Below are 23,326 nucleotides of genomic sequence, written 5' to 3' on the forward strand. Positions count from 1 at the left end.
TAGCTTGAAGTGCTAATCTCGGTTATCTTTTATTTAGCGACTTTTATATAATAATCAGCTACACTATATATACCAAACTATGTGGACACCCCTTAATATTTGTGAATTCAGCCACACCCATTGCTGACGGGTGTATAAAATCGAGCACACAGCCATACAATCTCCATACACACACATTGTCAGTAGAATGGCCCATACTGAAGAGCTCAGTGACTTTCAATGTGGCCCCGTCATAGGATGTCACTTTTCCAATAAGTCAGTTTGTCAAATTTCTGCCCTGCTGGAGCTTTCCACGTTGGCTGTAGGTGCTGTTATTGTGAAGTGGATACGTTTACAAGCAACAACGGCTCAGCCGCAAAGAGGTAGGCCACACAAGCTCACAGAATGGGACCTCAGAGTCCTGAAGCGTACAGTGCGTAAAAATCATCTGTCCTCGGTTAAAACACTCACTACCAAGTTCCAAACTGCCTCTGGAAGCAACGTCAGCACGAGCTGTTCATCGGGAGCTTCATGAAATGGGTTTCCTGGGCCGAGCAGCCGCACACAGCCTAAGATCACCAGTGGTGTAAATGCTTCACCATCTGGCAGTCCAACGGGCAAATCTGGATTTGGCGGATGCCAGGAGAACACTACCTGCCCGAGTGCATAGTGCCAACTGTAAAGTTTGGTGGAGGAGGAATAATGCTCTAGGGCTGTTTTTCATGGTTCAGGCTAGGCCATTTAGTTCAATTGAAGGGAAATCTTAACTCCACAGCATACAATGACATTCTAGATGATTCTGTGCTTCCAACTTTGGCAACAGTTTGGGGAAGCCCCTTTCCTTTTTCAGCATGACAATGCCCTTGTGCTCAAAGCGAAGTCCACATAAATGGTTTGTTGAGATCAGTGTGGAAGAACTTCCCTGGCCTGCACAGAGCCCTGACCTCCTTCCCATCGAACACCTTTGGGATGAATTGGAACGTTGACTGCGAGCCAGGCCTAATCGCCCAACATCAGTGCCCGACTTCAGTAATGTTCTTGTGGCTAAATGGAAACAAGTCCCCGCAGTAATGTTCAACTAGAGGTCGACCGATTATGATTTTTCAACTCCGATACCGATTTATTGGAGGACAAAAAAAGTCGATACTGATTAATCGGATGATTCTTTTGAATTTATTTGTAATAATGACAATTACAACAATTCTGAATGAACACTTATTTTAACTTAATATAATACATCAATAAAATCAATTTAGCCTCAAATAAATAATGAAACATGTTCAATTTGGTTTAAATAATCAGTGTTGGAGAAGAAAGTAAAAGTGCAATATGTGCCATGTAAGAAAGCTAACGTGAGAACATGAGAACATATGAAAGCTGGTGGTTCCTTTAAACATGAGTCTTCAATATTCCCAGGTAAGAAGTTTTCCGGTTGTAGTTAATATAGGAATTATAGGACTATTTCCCTCTACCATTTGCATTTCATATATCTTTGGATGTTCTTACAGGCACTTTAGTATTGCCAGTGTAACAGTATAGCTTCCGTACCTCTCCTCCTCCTACCTGGGCTCGAACCAGGAACACAACGACAACAGCCACCCTCGAAGCAGCATTACCCATGCAGAGCAAGAGGAACAACTACTCCAAGTCTCAGAGCGAGTGACGTTTGAAACGCTATTAGCGCGCACCCCGCTAACTAGCTAGCCATTTCACATCACATCGTTACACCAGCCTCATCTCGGGAGTTGTATTACGGTTTTCTATTATCTCCTCCTCTGACGAAGAGGTGTAGCAAGGATCGGACCAAAATGCAGCGTGGTATTCTTGATACATATTTAATGAAGACGAAAAAACACAATACAAAAACAACAACCATACCGCGAAAGCACAAGATCGACTGTTTAGGTTAACACACACAGAGACATGAACAATCACCCACAAAACACTCAAAGAATATGGCTGCCTAAATATGGTTCCCAATCAGAGACAACGAGAATCACCTGCCTCTGATTGAGAACCGCCTCAGGCAACCATAGACTCTGCTAGAACACCCCACTAAGCCACAATCCCAAAACCTACGAAAAACCCCCATACACAAACACACCACAAAATAAACCCATGTCACACCCTGGCCTGACCAAATAAATAAAGAAAACACAAAATACTAAGACCAGGGCGTGACAAGTTGATAGGCTTGAAGTCATAAACAGCAGCGCTGCTGGCAAAACGCACTAAAGTGCTGTTTGAATGAATGCTTATGAGCCTGCTGGTGCCTACCATCGCTCAGTCAGACTGCTCTATCAAATCATAGACTTAATTATAATATGATAACACACAGAAATACGAGCCTTAGGTCATTAATATGGTCAAATCCGGAAACTATTATCTCGAAAACAAGACGTTTATTCTTTCAGTGAAATACGGAACCGTTCCGTATTTTATCTAACGGGTGGCATCCATCAGTATAAATATTCCTGTTACATTGTACAACCTTCAATGTTATGTCATAATTACGTACAATTCTGGGAAATTAGTTCGCAATGAGCCAGGCGGCCCAAACTGTTGCATATACCCTGAGTCTGCGTGCAATGAACGCAAGAGAAGTGACACAATTTCACCTGGTTAATATTGCCTGCTAACCTGGATTTCCTTTAGCTAAATATGCAGGTTTAAAAATATGTACTTTTGTGTATTGATTTTAAGAAAGGCATTGGTATTTATGGTTAGGTACACGTTGGAGCAACGACAGTCCTTTTTCGCGAATGCACACTGCAACGCAGGACACACTCGATAAACTAGTAATATCATCAACCATATGTAGTTATAACTAGTGATTATGATTGATTAGGTTTAATGCTAGCTAGCAATTTACCTTGGCTTCTTACTGCATTCGCATAACAGGCGGGCTCCTCGTGAGGCAGGTGGTTAGAGCGTTGGACTAGTTAACCGTAAGGTTGCAAGATTGAATCCCTGAGCTGACAAGGTAAAAATCTGTCATTCTGCCCCTGAACAAGACAGTTAACCCACTGTTCCTAGGCCATCATTGAAAATAAGAATGTGTTCTTAACTGACTTGCCTAGTTAAATAAAGATTAAATAAAGGTGTAATAAAAAAAATTACATCGGCAAAATCGGCGTCCAAAAGTACCGATTGTTATGAAAACAACTAGAAATCGGCCCTAATTAATCGGCCATTCCGATTAATCGGCCGACCTCTAGTTCCAACATCAGGTGGAAAGCCTTCCCAGAAGAGTGGAGGCTGTTATAGCAGCAAAGGGGGGGGGGCTACTCCATATTAATGCCAGTGATTTTGGAATGAGATGTTTGACGAGCAGATGTCCACATACTTTTGGTCATGTAGTGTATTTTTTGTTTGTGTTAATTCAGACAAGCATATGACCTAACCATGGTTATGTTCTGTCTAACAATGCCTACTACCTGAGCTTTAAAGCTTCTTAGTTTAGTTTTTGCACAAACTTTTTGATTAACAGTTTTAGTCCAGATAATGAATTAATACTGTGTGAGATTAAGGTCACCAAAGGGGCAAATGACTAAATTTGAGGAAAGGCTACAGAACCACAGAACAACAGAAAGACCACAGAACTCTCACCATAGACTCTCACTATAATGACATAAAGTGCTGCAATATTGTCACACCTTTATACAACCATCTCCCCCACACAAACCTTTATACAACCATCTCCCCCCCACAAACCTTTATATAACCATCTCCCCCCACACAAACCTTAATACAACCATCTCCCCCACACAAACCTTAATACAACCATCTCCCCCACACAAACCTTTATACAACCATCTCCCCCCCACAAACCTTTATACAACCATATCTCCCCCACAAACCTTTATATACAACCATCTCCCCCCACACAAACCTTTATATACAACCATCTCCCCCCACACAAACCTTTATACAACCATCTCCCCCCCCACACAAACCTTTAAACAACCATCTCCCCCCACACAAACCTTTATACAACCATCTCCCCCCACACAAACCTTTATACAACCATCTCCCCCCACACAAACCTTTTATACAACTACCTCCCCCCACACAAACCTATATACAGATCCCATATCTTAACTTGAGCCAGTTTCGCACCGCAGATAAATAATCTTGTAGCAACAGGAAATGTGAATTGTTATGTGGAATATAATTAATGGAAATAATGCAGAGCGATTGATACATTTTTTTGCGTTTAGGGCAAATCAAGGAAATGACTCGCTTTTTAAAACCTTGAATACATTACTTCTTGCTGTGCGGGAAAATTCCGGCAACAACCGGAGGATAAACGTAAGATGCAGCATATTATGTTGACTGCAGCGCAGCAATATCAATGGTCTTCAAGATCCTGCTCGAATGGACCAGTATGGACCAACACTTGTGTCACTGATGTTTATATCTGGTGTTTCTTGGCCTGATCAGGATCGGCAACAACACTTTCTGTTTCTACTGTGGCTTGCAGGCTATGAAGACTGGCTGGAATCAAAAGATAAGACATGGATCTATTTCAGGCACTGACTCCAGGACACCATTAGCAGAGTTGCCAACAGCCAGGTGCCTCCAGGTTTCAGGGATCCAGCTCATTCAATCATTCAACTTCCTCTTCCACTGAAAACCGGATGTGGGAACTCCACTCAGGTGTTTTCTTTTATGCCTGCTATGTTAGGTTACTCCCAGGCTAGGGGGCACAGTAAACCGATCTGTGTGTCCACCATAAATAGTGTGTGTGTGTGAGGGGTAGTATGAGGGCTTTGGGCATGGATCATTGTTATCAGAGACCAATCCATCCTCATCCCTTTGTCTACTGTATGTACAGTAGCCAGCAGTGGCAATATTTGCACAAACCTAAAGCCTAACATCAGCTTAGCATGCCTGTTGGCAGAAAAAATGTTTGCTTGAATTCTAGCCTGCCTTTGATCAAAATACCATTGTTGGCATAAACAACTGTTATATTTCATACCAAAATAAACTGATATATGCTAGCTCTGACTGATAAGAGGCTTGCATAAGCAAGCATTGTGAAAAAGACATCAACCTCACTTTCCCAGACAGATTCAATTTCTCCACAGATCCAAAATTCAAACAACTGTTGCCTGTTTGTAACTGTTACATTACCAAGCACTTCTGTCTAAAACATGAAAAGGGTGACTGGAGAGGAAGTGGGAGGCATGTTGAGTCAACACTTTTGGTCACAACAGCAACCCTGCCTGCTTTGAGGAGAATCTCTCAGGATATTATCGTCTCTGTTTGTGTCTCAGTCTCGGGAGTTGCACTGAAGGAGGTGATGTAGCTGTGTTTTTGTGCATTGTAAGTCACAGCACACTTATTCTCCCAACAAGTAGGCCTACTCCTAAGGCACATGTGACTGAATAACCTGAGTACAGTAAAATATCAGCCCCCCCCCAGAAGCGCTACCCATTTCCAGAGGAAGTGGAATTTCCTATTTCTTTACCTTTTTGATATGGTTTCTGTATTGAACATTTGAATAGCTTCTACAGCCTAAGAGGTACAACGTGCATGACGAGCGGTTTCCAAACACACATACACACGCATCAGAGAGAGAGAGAGAGACAAACACACACACACACACACAAACGTACTGTCATGAGTTCCTTCTGGAAGGTCTTTCTCTCCTTGATGTCCATGTTAGTGCAGTCCTCCTTGAGCTTCTCCAGAACCGAGGCAACCTTCTCAGGCTCGTTGTCCAGTTCAGTCCGACAGAAACAAGACAAAGGTAAGTTCCCATATCCCAGTGCGTCTGCAAAGGTCTTCCAGTTCCCTATATTCTCCATGAGTACTGTCCTCACAGAGGCGTAGATGTATGTGAGAAATTTGCAAGGCTTCAGAATCTGCTCCACTAGCATGGTTGTTGTGAGGTCCGGACCACAGAAATAAATAGGCTTGACTTTCCCCAAAACCAGAACGTTTTTCGCGTGAACAAGACCGGTCTTTCCCTGATAATATCCAATATACCACTCTTTGGTCCACAGTTGTCCTCGTAGTTTGATTTTCTCCTCGCTCAGCAAGGCGATAACATCTCCCTTCTTGTATTCCAACAGGTATGTGCTCTTGTTTTGCCTGATCACAGATTTGAGCAACTTGCCAAACTTCAGGTTGGTGATGCAGCGCTCCTGAAACTGTGGATATTTGGCAGTGATGGCCAGAGGTGACAGAAGAATCTTACCCACCACCTCTTTCTTCTTCAGGAACCGCCTGTGGCCAGTGTTCCGCGCTCCACTCTTCGGAGGCGGTTGCGGTGTTTGGACGCAGAACTGAGCCAGGATACAATCCAGGCCGTCTTTGACCTGGACCTGCAAGGTGAAGTCTGATATGTCCTCAGGGTTGTTGGATGTGATCATGTAAATGAGTCGGCTAACCTTCCCCAGTTTGACCTGGAAGGCCCGAATCATCCTGGTTTGCTCATTAGCCTTAATCATATAGTTAGACATGTTGGAGTATAGGCCAACCTGAAGGTCCTGGGGCCTACCCAGGACAAACTGATGCTTCCCCCACAGCGTGAGCGCCACTGGCGGGGAGGAGTGGGCCTGCTTCCCCACCTCACTCACCAGTAGGGTATTAGGGGCACAGTCATGCCCAAATAGGGCCACGACTGTCTTAAATGAAGGATGGATGTGCTTGGGCCCATAGACACCCAGGGTGACTTTCTTCAACACATTGTCCCATACAGTTGTATTAAGGTTGACGTGCTGGGCCTGCACCACTACCACCACGTACATACACGGCTCCAAGTTATCCAACTGGACTTGTACTGTGTCCTTGTATAGGTAAGCATGTGGGATGATTATATAGGGTCCCTCCTTGCAGTCACTCCGGACGCAGAGCACCTCGGCTACCTGACCACTGTCTTTCTTCACCGTCACGGACACAGTCATCTCCAGAGTGATGAAGGACTTTGTCTCCATGTTGGACACTTTGATTTCCACCACTGGGCTGACTGTGGAGCAGTGGTCATTGTTCAGCTCCAGTGGAGGGTCCAGTAGGGCCTTCATGGAGATCTGCTGGGTGTCTCCAGGAACCACGTGTCCTTCAGGGACATGGACGCTGATCTGGGTTTCTGGGAGCTGAACGGCCCCTCCACGACTGTCTAGTTTACAGACGATGTTGGTCTCCACCGGCTGAGTCTGTCCCCAACCAGGGCTCTGCCCCAGAGAGTCCAGATCATGGCAAGATCTGGCCAGCTTCCGATGGTTTAGCCACGCAGTCCTGAAGTCCTCCCTGCTCTGAAACTGCTCTGGCGAGGGAGCCTTGAGGCCGGTGAAGAACCCGGAAGAAGGCAAGGGGGGGTTGGATTGTGTCTGTAGGATGGACAACTCCGATAAACTGTACGATCGCTTGCTCCTGAAGAATGGGTTATCCCTTCGCAGTGTCTGTAAAACCTGTAAGTCCTGGTTGGGGCTGGTGGCTGACATCATGTCAAATATGTTGCAACTACTGAAGCCATTGATCATGGTGGTCCTGGAGGTAGAGTTAGGTCCCGAAGGGGAGACTGGGGAGGCCAGGGAGTCAAAGACTAACAGGTCCGTGGACCTTCCCCTCTCATTACAGTTCTGGTCCAGAGAACCATGTAGATGACCACTGTTGATGAAGGGGTTGGTGGAGGAGGTATGGAGGGAGAAGGGATTGCTGTTAAAATAAGGCGAATAAGGAGTGGTCTTAATGGACACCCCTGTCCACTCCCCTAGGAGATCCAACTCCTTAGCCCCTTCCTCTGTACACTCCCCTAGATTGTCTATCATGCCACTATCACTGAGCGATGAGTTCCTACAGTTGATGGGCTGGACGTATGCTGAGGGGATGTAGCCCATCTCTGTGTTGTTGTGGGCATACCACCACTCTCCACCCGACGTGTCCATCACATAAAGCCGGTCACCTTTGGAAAACTTTAAAGTGGTAAAGCTAGACGGGCAGTAATCCTTGATGGCGACTACTTCATGAGCAGTTACAAAGGAAGCTGAATTGTCCAGCCGTAAGGCACTGGAAGAAGGCACTGCATGAAAAGAAAAGGAAGATCAGAAATTCACAAACATCCTCAATTCATCCTCAATTTGCATTCAAATCAATATATATTTAAAGGGCTGAATAACTGTCTGGTACATTAGTCAGTATTGAATCCTCACCTTTGACATCTGTGACGCTAGCCTCAGAGAGCCCTTCATTGAGATCAATGAGCGTGCCCTCCGATTTGCAGCGAGGGAGAACATGGTTACTGTTGGTCACTCTGATGATCCGGTGGGCCGCCATTTTGGTGCGAATTGTCCGAGTTGCAGTCGCACTACTACTCTTCCATTTCTCCAATTATGATATTCAGTCTTTGGCAGCTCTCCATTGTATCTAGACTAAAGGAAACAAAAATGAGAACATCTTCATTAGTTGTGATTGAGCCATTCCTGTAAGAGCCATAAATGATTCAATCATCACAATGTACAACATGGTTTGATTCAGTAGGAAGTGGGGACAGTCTTGGCTAGGGACAAAAATGAATAGATTCCAGCAGATGCCAAATAATATCCTGTGAAGAGAATAAACATTTTGAGCAGTGCACCCCGCCATGGGACAGTTTAACATCTTATGACACTCATATCCCACTGGGCACACACTGGTTGAGTCAACATGATTTCAAAGTCATTTCAATAAAATTACATTGAACTAATGTGGAATAGACGTTGAATTGACGTCTGTGCCCAGTCGGTCTTCTGCTATCTTAACACCTTTCCAATTACTTTACAGTCATAGGTGTCCTCAATATGCCTGCACTTGCTAATTCTGTGTTCTGTATCTCAGTGTGCAGTTGTAGATGATAATTGCATATTTTCCATCTCATTCTGTTGCTTTGCAAAGCAATAAAGCCTCAGGGAGGGACAGTGAATCACTTGGGGTATAGACATACAGGAAATCATGGGACATTCCCTTCTTAAACCCTCTCAGATGTACAATGTTCAGTAAAAATGTAAGCGCAGACTAGATAGGTCAGATAGGTTTCTTCCTTGACATAGCTATTGTTTCGACAATAATTTGGACATGACTTAGTGTAATTTGACTTTATATCACATGGAACATTTCAAATATATGCAATGTGTATAGAGCAAGCAAATATCGCAGTGCCATGTCACACAGCTTCCCCTATTTACAACAAACTAGCTCAAAGACCTCTCTCGTGATTTCACATTTAGCCAATCCATAATTCCAAACACACTGTCAGTTGAGCTCAGGACGAGGGCACTTTCATATGAGCGAGACCATATTCTTGATTCCAGCATTTTCTCTCGCACAGGAAGCAGGAGGGGTAGCGTGCTACACTACACCTCATTGCAGTGAACCTTACAGCCCTGGCCTAAAAGCTAAAAGGTTTTGTTCAGAGACACTAAAGTCCCCAGAGATGTCAGGGAGAGATTTCACTCCCACTCTCAATCCATGAGGAAAATATGTGGCTCAATGTAACCCGTTTGTTTCTCCTCCCCCTTGCCAGGGAGCTAGCTAGGCTCGGGGGACAGTGACAGTCCATGGATGTGAGGATCAATAAAGCTCGACTGACAAAAAAAGACTGTCATCCACTTTGATGCAACACCCGGGTCAGATTGCTAGTCGATGTTCTGCACCAAGATAAATAGCAGACGCTGGCTGTGAGATCCTTTCTGAGATGAATCCACAGATACCACAGCCAGACATGATGAATTGGAACCAGAAGCCACTTGTGACTTGTCACTGAGTCTCTGTAGATGCTTTCCATAGTGCACTGGAAAGTTTTACATCTTTATTTCAATCTTATTTCAATGTTCGTAAGATCGAGATCTCTCGAGATGCTTTCAATCTTCAATTCAGTTCATGGCTGTGCAGCATTGTCCAAACTTTCACCACCAAGCTAACTACGTTGTCAGAAGTAAGGCTGTTAATCACAATCAAATATCATCATTATTTATGAGACACACCGAGTTCTCCCGTCAATACATTCTGAAAGGCCTCATTTCCATCAATACATTTTGAAGGTCCTCATCTAATCTAGCCGACAAAGCGGGAAGGGGGTATATTGTTTCAGCAAACCGTTCCGTAAACACATGCGAGGGAGCAGAGACTTTAACACACTTTAATTAAATCCACAGCAGTGTTCTCTAATCCCTGACCGACTTGCTACTTTAATTACCTTTTTTGAGTATTTTCTCAAAGATTCTCTGTCCCCCATTTTTATAGCAATAACATTAAGCATATGCCTACAACTTTGGCTCCTAGAAATATTTGTGGTCGTTATAGGAATGAGAAGCCTGTCAAAAAGACAACAACCAGGCCTTCTCAATAACAGTTACAGTACACACAATTTCAAATGATGTGTAACAACTGTTTATAACTCATCTATAAACAAACATGAATGGTTTCTAAACTATTTATAACCTCTTTTAGCATTTTGTAAGTATGTATACCTTCACCTTAAAGATTCATGCCAATGTCATTATTCTGTCCTGCTTCACTGACAAGCTAATTACTTTGTCAAAAGTAAGGCTCTTAATCACTATACAAAAAGTAATAAATTATCAGAATTATTTACGAGACTCTTAGACGTGAATGATAAGACTGTAGGTTCCTTTAATCCTTTAAGACCACAGAAAGCTCATTGTTGAAGTAAATCAGAATTGGGTTTAGTTCCTAACAGAGGGATACGAGTATACTGCAGTAAAACAGTAAGGACTTATACTTCATTCACCATTAGACCTTAGTCAGCATAGACCTACTATTCTAATGTTAAAACCAACAGTACTATGTTATTGATATCCACCCCGAGACATTGGTGTAGAGAAGTTCTCTGCACAAGAAGACATGGGTATGGTAGTCAACCGCTAAATAATTTGCATTCATTAGCATTAGTTCATTAATTAATTTTCTCCCTGGAAACAACTAATAAGAGAACTATAGGAGTCTGATATTGAAGTCATGCCTTATGCGAGGGAAGGATAAATGAGCTCTTTAAGAAAGCAGCCTTCCAGGAAGCTCAAACACCGATTATTAAATGTGTTTCCAACACAGTGACACAACATCATAATTAGCTAAAGTTGTTTCTCAGCTAATGGAACTATCTGACACTTAATGGGCTTCAGACTGTTTCACTTGGTGGGTGGGTGTGTGTGTGTGAGAGTGAGCAAGAAAGAGAGAGAGAATGAGCAAGGGAGCAGGAGCAAGAGAGCGAGAGAATGAGCAAGAAAGAGAGAGAAAGAGATGAGAATGAGCAAGAAAGAGAGAGAAAGAGATGAGAATGAGCAAGAGAACGAGAATGAGCAAGAGAATGAGCAAGAGAGCAAGAGAGCGAGAATGAGCAAGAGGATGAGATCGAGCAAGAGAGAAAAAGAAAGAAAGAAAGAAAGAATGAGCAAGAGAGCAAGAGAATGAGCAAGAGAGCGAGTGAATTAGCAAGAGAGACAGAATGAGTGAGAGAACGAGCAAGAGAGAGCAAAAGAACGAGCAACAGAGCGAGAGAACGAGCAACAGAGCGAGACAGCGAGAGAATGAGCAAGAAAGAGAGAGTGAGCAAGAGAGAACAAGCAAGAGACTGCAAGAGAACGAGAAAGAGAGAGCGAGCGAGAGAATGAGCAAGAGAGAGCGAGAGATCGAGAAACCGATCAAGAGAGCAAGAGAGAGCGAGAGAATGAGCAAGAGCGCGAGAATGAGCAAGAGAGAGAATGAGCAAGAGAGCGAGAAAGAGCATGCAAGAGAACGAGCAAGAGAGCGAGAGTGAGCAAGAAAGCAAGAGAGAATGAGCAAGAGAGAGAATGAGCAAGAGAGAGAGAGAATGAGCAAGAGAGAGAGAATGAGCGAGAGAATGAGCAAGAAAATGAGCTCTAGAAAGAGCAAGAGAGCGAGAGAATGAGCAAGAGAGCGAGAGAATGAGCAAGAGAGCGCGGGCGAGAGTGAGAAAATGAGCAAGAGAGGATGATCAAGAGAGCGAAAAAGAGCAAGCAAGAATGAGAGCGAACAAGAGAGCGAGAGGACGAGCAAGAGAGCAAAAGAACGAGCAAGAGAGAGCGAGAGACTGAGCAAGAAAGCAAGAGAGAGCGAGAGAATGAGCAAGAGAGAGAGGACAAGCGAGAGCAAGGGAGCTAGAGCAAAAGAGCAAGAGAGAGATGAGCAAGAGAACGAGAGAGAGAGAGAGAACGAGCAAGAGAGAGCGAGGGGAAGAACAAAAGAGCGAGAGCAAGAGAGAGCGAGAGAACGAGAGCACGAGCAACAGAGCGAGAGCACGAGCAACAGAGCGAGCAAGAGAGCGAGAGAATGAGAGAGAGAGAAAGAGCAAAAGAGAGATGAGTGAGCGAGAGGAAGAGCAAAAGAGCGAGAACGAGCAAGAGAGAGCGAGAGAACGAGCAAGAGAGAGTGAGAGAATGAGCAACAGAGCGAGAGAATGAGCAAGAGAATGAGCAAGAGCAAAAGAGCGAGAGGACGAGCAAGAGAGAGCGAGCAAGAGAGCGAGAGAATGAGAACGAGCAAGAGAGCAAAAGAATGAGCAACAGAGCGAGAGAATGAGAACGAGCAAGAGAGCAAAGGAACGAGCAACAGAGCGAGAGAACGAGCAACAGAGCGAGACAGCGAGAGAATGAGCAAGAAAAAGAGAGTGAGCAAGAGAGAACAAGCAAGAGACGGCAAGAGAACGAGAAAGAGAGAGCAATTGAGCGAGAGAGCGAGAGAACGAGAAACCGAGCAAGAGAGCAAGAGAATGAGCAAGAGAGAGCGAGAGAATGAGCAAGAGAGCGCGGGCGAGAGTGAGAGAATGAGCGAAAAAGAGCAAAAGAGTGAGAGCGAGAAAGAGCAAGCAAGAGAACGAGCAAGAATGAGAGCGAACAAGAGAGAGCGAGAGACTGAGCAAGAAAGCAAGAGAGAGCGAGAGAATGAGCAAGAGTGAGAAAGCGAGCGAACGAGCAAGAGAATGAGCTCAAGAGAGCTAGAGAGTGAGAGAATGAGCAAGAGAGCGAGAGAACGTGCAAGAGAGTGAGAGATTGAGCAAGAGAATGAGCTCAAGAGAGCAAGAGAATGAGCAAGAGAGCAAGAGAATGAGCAAGAGAGAGAGAACGAGAGAGTGAGCGAGAGAGCAAGTGAATGAGCAAGAGAGCGAGAGGACGAGCATGAGAGCGAGCAAGAAAGAGCAAAAGAACGAGTGAGAAAACGAGGTGACAAGAAAAAGAGAGAGAGAACGAGCAAGAGAGCGAGAGAACAAGCAAGAGAGCGAGAGAACAAGCAAGAGAGCGAGAGAACAAGCAAGCAAGAGAGTGAGAGCAAGAGAGCGAGCAAAAGAACGAGAAAGCGAGAGCGAGAGAACAAGCAAGAGAGCGAGGTAACAAGCAAGAGAGCAAGAGAACGAGCAAGAGAGAGCGAGAGAACGAGCAAGCGAGAGAACGAGCAAGCGAGAGCGAGAGAACGAGCAAGAGAGAGCGAGAGAACAAGCAAGAGCGAGAGAACAAGCAAGAGAGTGAGAGAATGAGCAAGAGAAAAAGCTAGAGAGCGAGAGAATGAGCAAGAGAGCGAGAGAATGAGCAAGAGAGCGAGAGAATGCGCAAGAGCGAGAGAACGAGCAAGAGAACAAGCAAGAGAGAGCGAGAGAACGAGCAAGAGAGCAAGAGAACGAGCAACAGAGTGAGAGAGAGTGAGCAAGAGAGCGAGAGAATGAGCAAGAGAGAAAATGAGCAAGAGAGCGAGAGCAAGAGGGAGAAAAAGCAAGCAAGATAACGAGCAAGAGAGCGAGAGGACGAGCATGAGAGCGAGAGAACAAGCAAGAGGGAGAAAGAGCAAGCAAGAGAGTGAGAGCAAGAGAGCGAGCAAAAGAACGAGAAAGCGAGAGCGAGAGAATGAGCAAGAGAGCGAGGTAACAAGCAAGAGAGTGAAAGAACGAGCAAGAGAGAGCGAGAGAACAAGCAAGAGAGCGAGAGAACAAGCAAGAGAGCGAGAGAACAAGCAAGAGAGCGAGAGAACAAGCAAGAGAGCGAGAGAACAAGCAAGAGAGCGAGAGAACAAGCAAGAGAGCGAGAGAACAAGCAAGAGAGCGAGAGAACAAGCAAGAGAGTGAGAGAACAAACAAGAGTAAGAGCGAGAGAACAAGCAAGAGAGTGAGAAAGAGCAAAGAGTGAGAGAATGAGCAAGAGAGCGAGCAAGAGAGAGAGAATGATCAAGAGAGCGAAAAAGAGCAAAAGAGTGAGAGCGAGAAAGAGCAAGCAAGAGAACGAGCAAGAATGAGAGCGAACAAGAGAGAGCGAGAGACTGAGCAAGAAAGCAAGAGAGAGTGAGAGAATGAGCAAGAGTGAGAGAACAAGCGAGAGAGAGAACGAGCAAGAGAGTGAGAAAGCGAGAGAACGAGCAAGAGAATGAGCTCGAGAGAGCTAGAGAGTGAGAGAATGAGCAAGAGAGCAGCAAGAGAACGAGCAAGAGCAAGAGAATGAGCGAGAAACCGAGCAAGAGAGCGAGAGAACGAGCAAGAGAGTGAGAGATTGAGCAAGAGAATGAGCTCAAGAGAGCAAGAGAATGAGCAAGAGAGCAAGAGAAAGAGAACGAGAGAGTGAACGAGAGAGCAAGTGAATGAGCAAGAGAGCGAGCAAGAAAGAGCAAAAGAACGAGCGAGAAAGCGAGGTGACAAGAAAAAGAGAGAGTGAGAGAACGAGCAAGAGAGCGAGAGAACAAGCGAGAGAACAAGCAAGCAAGAGAGTGAGTGAGAGCAAGAGAGCGAGCAAAAGAACGAGAAAGCGAGAGCGAGAGAACAAGCAAGAGAGCGAGGTAACAAGCAAGAGAGCGAGAGAACGAGCAAGAGAGCGAGAGAACGAGCAAGGGAGCGAGAGAACAAGCAAGAGAGTGAGAGAATGAGCAAGAGAGCGAGAGAATGAGCGAGAGAACGCGCAAGAGAGCGAGAGAATGAGCAAGAGAGCGAGAGAATGAGCAAGAGAGCGAGAGAACAAGCAAGAGCGAGAGAACAAGCAAGAGTGAGAGAATGAGCAAGAGAGCGAGAGAATGAGCGAGAGAACGCGCAAGAGAGCGAGAGAATGAGCAAGAGAGCGAGAGAGCGAGAGAATGAGCGAGAGAACGCGCAAGAGAGCGAGAGAATGAGGAAGAGAGCAAGAAACCGAGCAAGAGAACGAGTAAGAGAGAGCGAGAGAACGAGCAAGAGAGAACGAGCAAGAGAGCAAGAGAGAACAAGCAAGAGAGAGCGAGCAAGAGAACGAGCAAGAGAGTGAGAGAGAGTGAGCAAGAGCGAGAGAATGAGCAAGAGAGAGAAAATGAGCAAGAGAGCGAGAGCAAGAGGGAGAAAAAGCAAGCAAGATAACGAGCATGAGAGCGAGAGGACGAGCATGAGAGCGAGAGAACAAGCAAGAGAGGGAGAAAGAGCAAGCAAGAGAGTGAGAAAGAGCAAAGAGTGAGAGAATGAGCAAGAGAGCGAGCAAGAGAGAGATAATGATCAAGAGAGCGAAAAAGAGCAAAAGAGTGAGAGCGAGAAAGAGCAAGCAAGAGAACGAGCAAGAATGAGAGCGAACAAGAGAGAGCGAGAGACTGAGCAAGAAAGCAAGAGAGAGTGAGAGAATGAGCAAGAGTGAGCGAACAAGCGAGAGAGAGAACGAGCAAGAGAGTGAGAAAGCGAGAGAACGAGCAAGAGAATGAGCTCAAGAGAGAGCTAGAGAGTGAGAGAATGAGCAAGAGAGCAGCAAGAGAACGAGCAAGAGCAAGAGAATGAGCAAGAGAGCGAGAAACCGAGCAAGAGAGCGAGAAACCGAGCAAGAGAGTGAGAGATTGAGCAAGAGAATGAGCTCAAGAGAGCAAGAGAATGAGCAAGAGAGCAAGAGAATGAGCAAGAGAGAAAGAGAACGAGAGAGTGAACGAGAGAGCAAGTGAATGAGCAAGAGAGCGAGCAAGAAAGAGCAAAAGAACGAGCGAGAAAGCGAGGTGACAAGAAAAAGAGAGAGTGAGAGAACGAGCAAGAGAGCGAGAGAACAAGCAAGAGAGCGAGAGAACAAGCAAGAGAGTGAGAGAACAAGCAAGCAAGAGAGTGAGAGCAAGAGAGCGAGCAAAAGAACGAGAAAGCGAGAGCGAGAGAACAAGCAAGAGAGCGAGGTAACAAGCAAGAGAGCGAGAGAACGAGCAAGAGAGCGAGAGAACGAGCAAGGGAGCGAGAGAACAAGCAAGAGCGAGAGAACAAGCAAGAGAATGAGCAAGAGAGCGAGAGAATGAGTGAGAGAACGCGCAAGAGAGCGAGAGAATGAGCAAGAGAGCGAGAGAACAAGCAAGAGCGAGAGAACAAGCAAGAGCAAGAGAACAAGCAAGAGAGTGAGAGAATGAGCAAGAGAGCGTGCAAGAGAGCGAGAGAATGAGCAAGAGAGCGAGAGAATGAGCAAGAGAGCGAGAGAACAAGCAAGAGCGAGAGAACAAGCAAGAGCGAGAGAACGAGTGAGGGAATGAGCGAGAGAATGAGCAAGAGAGCGAGAGAATGAGCAAGAGAGCAAGAGAATGAGCGAGAGAACGCGCAAGAGAGCGAGAGAATGAGGAAGAGAGCAAGAAACCGAGCAAGAGAACGAGTAAGAGAGAGCGAGAGAACGAGCAAGAGAGCAAGAGAGAACAAGCAAGAGAGAGCGAGCAAGAGAACGAGCAAGAGAGTGAGAGAGAGTGAGCAAGAGCGAGAGAATGAGCAAGAGAGAGAAAATGAGCAAGAGAAAATGAGCAAGAGAGCGAGAGCAAGAGGGAGAAAAAGCAAGCAAGATAACGAGCAAGAGAGCGAGAGGACGAGCATGAGAGCGAGAGAACAAGCAAGAGTGAGAGCAAGAGAGTGAGAGCAAGAGAGCGCGCAAAAGAACGAGAAAGCGAGAGCGAGAGAATGAGCAAGAGAGCGACGTAACAAGCAAGAGAGAGCGAAAGAACGAGCAAGAGAGAGCGAGAGAACAAGCAAGAGAGCGAGAGAACAAGCAAGAGAGCGAGAGAACAAGCAAGAGAGCGAGAGAACAAGCAAGAGAGTGAGAGAACAAGCAAGAGAGCGAGAGAACAAGCAAGAGAGTGAGAAAGAGCAAGCAAGAGTGAGAGCAAGAGAGCGAGCAAAAGAACGAGAAAGCGAGAACGAGCAAGAGAGCGAGAGAACGAGCAAGAGAGCGAGAGAACGAGCAAGAGAGCGAGAGAACGAGCAAGAGAGCGAGAGAACGAGCAAGAGAGTGAGAGAACGAGCAAGAGAGTGAGAGAACGAGCAAGAGAGTGAGAGAACGAGCAAGAGAGTGAGAGAACAAGCAAGAGAGTGAGAGAACAAGCAAGAGAGTGAGAGAACAAGCAAGAGAGTGAGAGAAAGAGAGCAAGAGAATGAGCAAGAGAAAGAGCTAGAGAGCGAGAGAATGAGCGAGACAACCCGCAAGGGAACGAGCAAGAGAGCGAGAGAATGAGGAAGAGAGCAAGAAACCGAGCAAGAGAACGAGAGAGCGAGAGAATGAGCAAGAGAGAACAAGCGAGAGAGAGCGAGAGAACGAGCAAGAGAGAGAGAGAGCGAGCGAGAGAGTGTAGCATATGTGTGTGCATCATTATACTGTACTGCACCAGACAAACTAGCAGAGAAGGGAGACAAGCTTCCAAGGAAACTCGAATGAGACAGTAATAGGTAATAGTAATGAATGAATAGCTGTTTGTTTCCCCTCCCAAACCTCTCCCTCAATTATATTTTACTCTGTGTACCAAACATTGAAAATCATGTAGATGTTTATTTAGAGGTTATTGTGCTGTAGCCTGGTAAATAATAATTAGTGACGGGGGAAAAATCTATGCAGTTACATATTGGGCTATTATATATATCGTATGGTATTGTTTGGACAATATTGCAATATTATTTTTGCGCTAGTTGGCTGTACCTGTCCTGCACCAAAAAATATTTCATTCATAGCTTGTTCTCCATCTTCTTTTTAAACAGGAAGACCATTTGTTTTCAGCACTTATATTGCCATGACAGATCAAAACTTGTTTTCTCATGGCTCTCTCTTGTCCCTCTGCAACAGACATATGTTTGGAACATCGAATCGCAATACAATCATAGTATCGAATCGCAATACATATAGTACTCTGTTAATATCATATTGTGAGGTCCCAAGCCTCTCCAAGCCCTAATAATACAAATATATATTGGTCTTGTTTCACACATGTACAAGTGTGTATTATACACATGTGACATTTTATTTTTGCATATCTCAACTCACTCCCTGAGAGTGGGTCAACCAGGGTCAGCCATTATCAACAGCCCCTGAAACAATTAGGATTAAGTGCGTTACTCAAGGGGAACATCAACAGATTTTTCACCTTGGGCATTCAAATCAGCTACCTTGCGGTTACCAGCCAGACGCTCTAACCGCTAGGCTATCTGTAGCCTTTAATGGGAAGGCTGGATTGAGGACTATGACACTGTTTGCTCTTTACAGCTCTGAGAAGGCAGGAGAAAAAGTGAAGAGGAGAAGAGGAAGATCATTTGAATGTTAAAATCACCTATATTGGGAGGTCAAACTCCCTACCGGCTGTTCCAATTTATTTATTTTTACGCGCTAGGATATTTTGTCATACCATGTCCCTGAGAGTGGCAAAACGAAAATGTTCTGTAAAGTTCTGTCCAGACCAGGGTCATTCTGAGTGAGCAGTTTTAGCGCAATAGAGTTTATATCCTGCTCAAGTGCTCTGATAGTTTCTGTTTACATACAGACTGTACGTAAGGGTAAATCAACGAGGGGCTATGAGTTCTATGGAAAATAATAACCGACGTGGAAGGTGTTTTGCGCGACGCGCTAGGAAGTTGCATTATTTTCCAGAGAACGCTAAAAATGTGTTCATTTGTGGATACAAATGGATTCAACATCCACTGAAATAGCTAGCAAGTTTACAAGATAGCTATAGTAGTTGTTTTGGTAACCAAACAGATAGACTTGCTAGAAAAGCGATATTAAGCTTTTTCTCTCTTATTACTTCTGAAACCAAAACCCTCGTATTCCTCTTTCTCGCCGCATTAATTAAGAAGACGAGGAAGAGAAGAAAACAGGAAGGAAGAGATGCAGTGAAGAAGAAGAGAAGAAGAGAGGAGGACAAGACGAGAGGAAATGCTTCTCTGATGGGAAACAGACTAACAGCAGGTCTCTGGTCTCCTACAGCAGAGTACCTCTCAGCTCACATTCCTGCTGTAATTTAGAATCCCCCAAACCCTCTGGCTTAAATCATCTCAACCAGGAAATGGAACGGTGTCTGATGTCACACAGCAAGACGGCAGAGCTAAGCTGCATACTGTAGCATTCAACTGCCTTTAATAAAGTCACGAGAGTCAAGAAAGGTGCCGTTACTATGTTATTGTGATCATTTATTTTTGCACCCGTCACAGGTTTATCAACAAGGATTTTGAATCGCTTTGATATAATGGGGTGCAAGGTATTTCATTTCATGTAATAATAACTATGCTTGGGAAGGACCGACATATGACAGTCTGATACATTCATTTGAGTCAAAGGCCCACAATGTTGAGTGACAACAGTAAAGGGTAAGCGTGACGGGCATGTCAAATGTGAATGAGCGCTGCATGTTCTCCCAACACCTCCTGAGCCTTTGGCTTGAATCCCTAATGGCACCCTATTCCCGATGAAGTGCACAGTCAAAAGTACTGCACTATATAGGGTGCTATTTGGGATGCATCCCTTGCGAATAAGGTCATCTGATAAGCCTAAAATCCTCTCACTACCCAGGCAGGCTGCTACCCACGTTCCCGTCTCAGTCCCAAGCTCTGATCCACTTCTAATGCAGTCTGGGAGAAAGGCAATAAGGGCCTCCCAAGAACAACAACAATGCTGTTCTGCTGCCACACACAAAACACACACACACACTATGAATATGTAATTACCAAAATAATACTGAAGACAAATGGCCTGGCTTCAAAACCATTTTCTGTCAAACAAATAAAAAACTGTATTAAAAGACTCCAATTAGCGTAGCCCTTTCCTGCAGTCAAATGACCAGTGGCCTCATGGGTGAAATGTTGTAAATATTTTTCATAATTTCATAATTAATAAACTTTTTTTTTTTTAACAGCTGGAAATCTAGCATTCTTATGTCAAACGGTTTTTGTTATGTTTCAGTCTTCTGTGATGTATATAAAGTGGAATATTGGGATGCAAAATCATAATTCAATACAGTTCAACTTCATATCTGACATGGTATAGGTGTCTTCTTTTATTAAGCCCATAACTATGTGTGTGAGGTGTATACTTTTGTTTCAAAGTAGATTTGTTTAAGACTACCAACCCTGATTTAGCCCACTGCAGTAAAGGTTTAATGAATGGTATAAGATGGAATATCTCATCATTCATTACTTTCTATTTCTCCTTGAAATGAATGAGTGTTATTTAGGAGCATATCCATTCATTATTACAACAAACATGATATATGTTCTGCTAATAAAGAATGGAGAAAGAGGAGAACATGTAACAAGAGAAAGATGAGTATGATGATGGTGATGATGGTTTCTATAGTTCTATACTATGTTATAGTAGTAATATTATATAGGTGATGTTAATTGCGACGATGCTGCTGATGAAACTTAATGATTTGGCAACACTCTCCACATTGTTTCACAGCATGAGCTCTTGTGGTAGGAGGCAACACATGGTCAACGGTGAAGTATGAGGTGTCAGTTATGACTATTTGCGATATTTAAACAACAGTTTCATAAAATACTATTCAGCAGTATGGTAAATACTTCTAAATTAATTTCACATGAATACAACCATTTGCACATTATGTAATGGATACGATAAGTAAGACATGACTTCAGAAAGTATCGGAAACCCAATACGATGGCTTGTGTGCTTCATCAATTAATGGGTTATCACACATAGGCCTACTGTCTCTTGGCATCTCGTTTAACGAAACGTAAAATAGTTCAGAAGCTTGACATACCTTACAAGGGCCTGTGAACACCTAATCAAAATGTTGAAAACCTAACCAAAATGTTGACCACGTCCCAAAACGTATCCGAAACTTCGGGAACTGGCTTCGGACGTTGCTCTTTTACAGCTCCCTTACAAGAGTGCTCGCTCTGTAAAGTGCTCTGCTCAAACTGGGGCTTGGAGATTGCCGACGTCATCAAGGGGGTGGACACTGGAAACGGAGGCTAAACGAATTAATCAACATTTAATCGTATAGTTTCTGAATCTGTAATGATGCTGATTGGAGCTATAAATAAGTTACTATTTAATAGTATGCTCAATGTCATCATTGATCCTAATATCGTTATTGTTGTGTAATAATATTTTGTGTAACAACTTTATAATAACTCATTGTTCCTACGAGGCTACATGAGAGAGACAGAGAGAAATACTAATATAATTCTCTTTGGAATCTTGTGTGGTTTTGGTGGTTGATAATCCCTATTGATTTCAGTGTTGTATACCTTTGAGCCAGTAGTTCTGAAGGTAGTGCTCACGAGTAAAAAGCAGAAAATTGCCTACTACGTCACATACAGTGCAGAACGTATCAGTTTCAGAAAGTATTCATACACCTTGGCTTATTCCACATGTTGTTGTGTTGCAGCTTGAATTTAAAATTGATTAAATTACAATACCAAAAAATGTCAAATAGAAAACATGTTTTTATTTACATAAGTATTCACACCCCTGAGTCAATACATGTAAGAACCACCTTTGGCAGCGATTAAGTCTAAGAGCTTTGAACACCTGGATTGTGCAATATTTTCACACGACTATTTAAAAAAAAAAATAATGTAATTACTATTTCACTGCTAGACAGCCATTTTCAAGTCTTCGCATAGATTTTCAAGGCAATTTAAGTCAAAACTGTAACTAGGCCACTCAGAAACATTCAACGCTGTCTTGGTAAGCAACCCCAGTAGATATTGGGTGCTTCATCAATTAATGGGTTATCACACATAGGCCTACTGTCTCTTGGCATCTCGTTTAACGAAACGTAAAATAGTTCAGAAGCTTGACATACCTTACAAGGGCCTGTGAACACCTAATCAAAATGTTGAAAACCTAACCAAAATGTTGACCACGTCCCAAAACGTATCCGAAACTTCGGGAACTGGCTTCGGACGTTGCTCTTTTACAGCTCCCTTACAAGAGTGCTCGCTCTGTAAAGTGCTCTGCTCAAACTGGGGCTTGGAGATTGCCGACGTCATCAAGGGGGTGGACACTGGAAACGGAGGCTAAACGAATTAATCAACATTTAATCGTATAGTTTCTGAATCTGTAATGATGCTGATTGGAGCTATAAATAAGTTACTATTTAATAGTATGCTCAATGTCATCATTGATCCTAATATCGTTATTGTTGTGTAATAATATTTTGTGTAACAACTTTATAATAACTCATTGTTCCTACGAGGCTACATGAGAGAGACAGAGAGAAATACTAATATAATTCTCTTTGGAATCTTGTGTGGTTTTGGTGGTTGATAATCCCTATTGATTTCAGTGTTGTATACCTTTGAGCCAGTAGTTCTGAAGGTAGTGCTCACGAGTAAAAAGCAGAAAATTGCCTACTACGTCACATACAGTGCAGAACGTATCAGTTTCAGAAAGTATTCATACACCTTGGCTTATTCCACATGTTGTTGTGTTGCAGCTTGAATTTAAAATTGATTAAATTACAATACCAAAAAATGTCAAATAGAAAACATGTTTTTATTTACATAAGTATTCACACCCCTGAGTCAATACATGTAAGAACCACCTTTGGCAGCGATTAAGTCTAAGAGCTTTGAACACCTGGATTGTGCAATATTTTCACACGACTATTTAAAAAAAAAAATAATGTAATTACTATTTCACTGCTAGACAGCCATTTTCAAGTCTTCGCATAGATTTTCAAGGCAATTTAAGTCAAAACTGTAACTAGGCCACTCAGAAACATTCAACGCTGTCTTGGTAAGCAACCCCAGTAGATATTGGGCCTTGAGTTTTGTCCTGCTTGTCCTGCTGAAAGGTGAATTTGTCTCCCAGTGTCTGTTGGAAAGCGGACTGAATAAGGTTTTCCTCTAGGATTTTGCCTGTTCTTAGCTCTATTTATTGTATTTTTATCCCTAGTCCTTGCCTGTCACGATTGTCGTAAGAAGAGGACCAAAATGCAGCGTGGTATGTGTTCATGATGTTTTAATTAAAGAAAGCACTGAACACGGAATACAAAACAATAAACGAATAACGAACGTGAAGCTATAATAAGAACTATGCTGACACAAGCAACTAACATAGACATAGACAATCACCCACAAAGTACCCACATAACATGGCTGTCTAAATATGATTCCCAATCAGAGACAACGATAGACAGCTGCCTCTAATTGAGA

General features: G+C 43.8%; 1 protein-coding gene across 1 annotated transcript in view; it reads right to left on the reverse strand.

Moving 5' to 3' along the window:
- The window catches only part of sh3bp4a (SH3-domain binding protein 4a), a 28,642-nt gene extending 7,591 nt beyond the window's left edge, over positions 1-21,051 (reverse strand). The window contains exons 1-3 of the mRNA XM_020482640.2: positions 20,920-21,051; positions 8,139-8,357; positions 5,601-8,008 (exon numbers count right to left, since the gene is read on the reverse strand). Coding sequence (XP_020338229.2) covers positions 5,601-8,008; positions 8,139-8,262 — 2,532 coding nt within the window. The 5' untranslated portion in view covers positions 8,263-8,357; positions 20,920-21,051. The remainder of the gene's footprint in view (positions 1-5,600; positions 8,009-8,138; positions 8,358-20,919) is intronic.
- Between the last annotated feature and the right edge of the window lie 2,275 nt (positions 21,052-23,326).

The sequence above is a fragment of the Oncorhynchus kisutch genome, linkage group LG16 (genome assembly GCF_002021735.2).
Source record: "Oncorhynchus kisutch isolate 150728-3 linkage group LG16, Okis_V2, whole genome shotgun sequence".
In the NCBI taxonomy this organism is placed as follows: domain Eukaryota; kingdom Metazoa; phylum Chordata; class Actinopteri; order Salmoniformes; family Salmonidae; genus Oncorhynchus; species Oncorhynchus kisutch.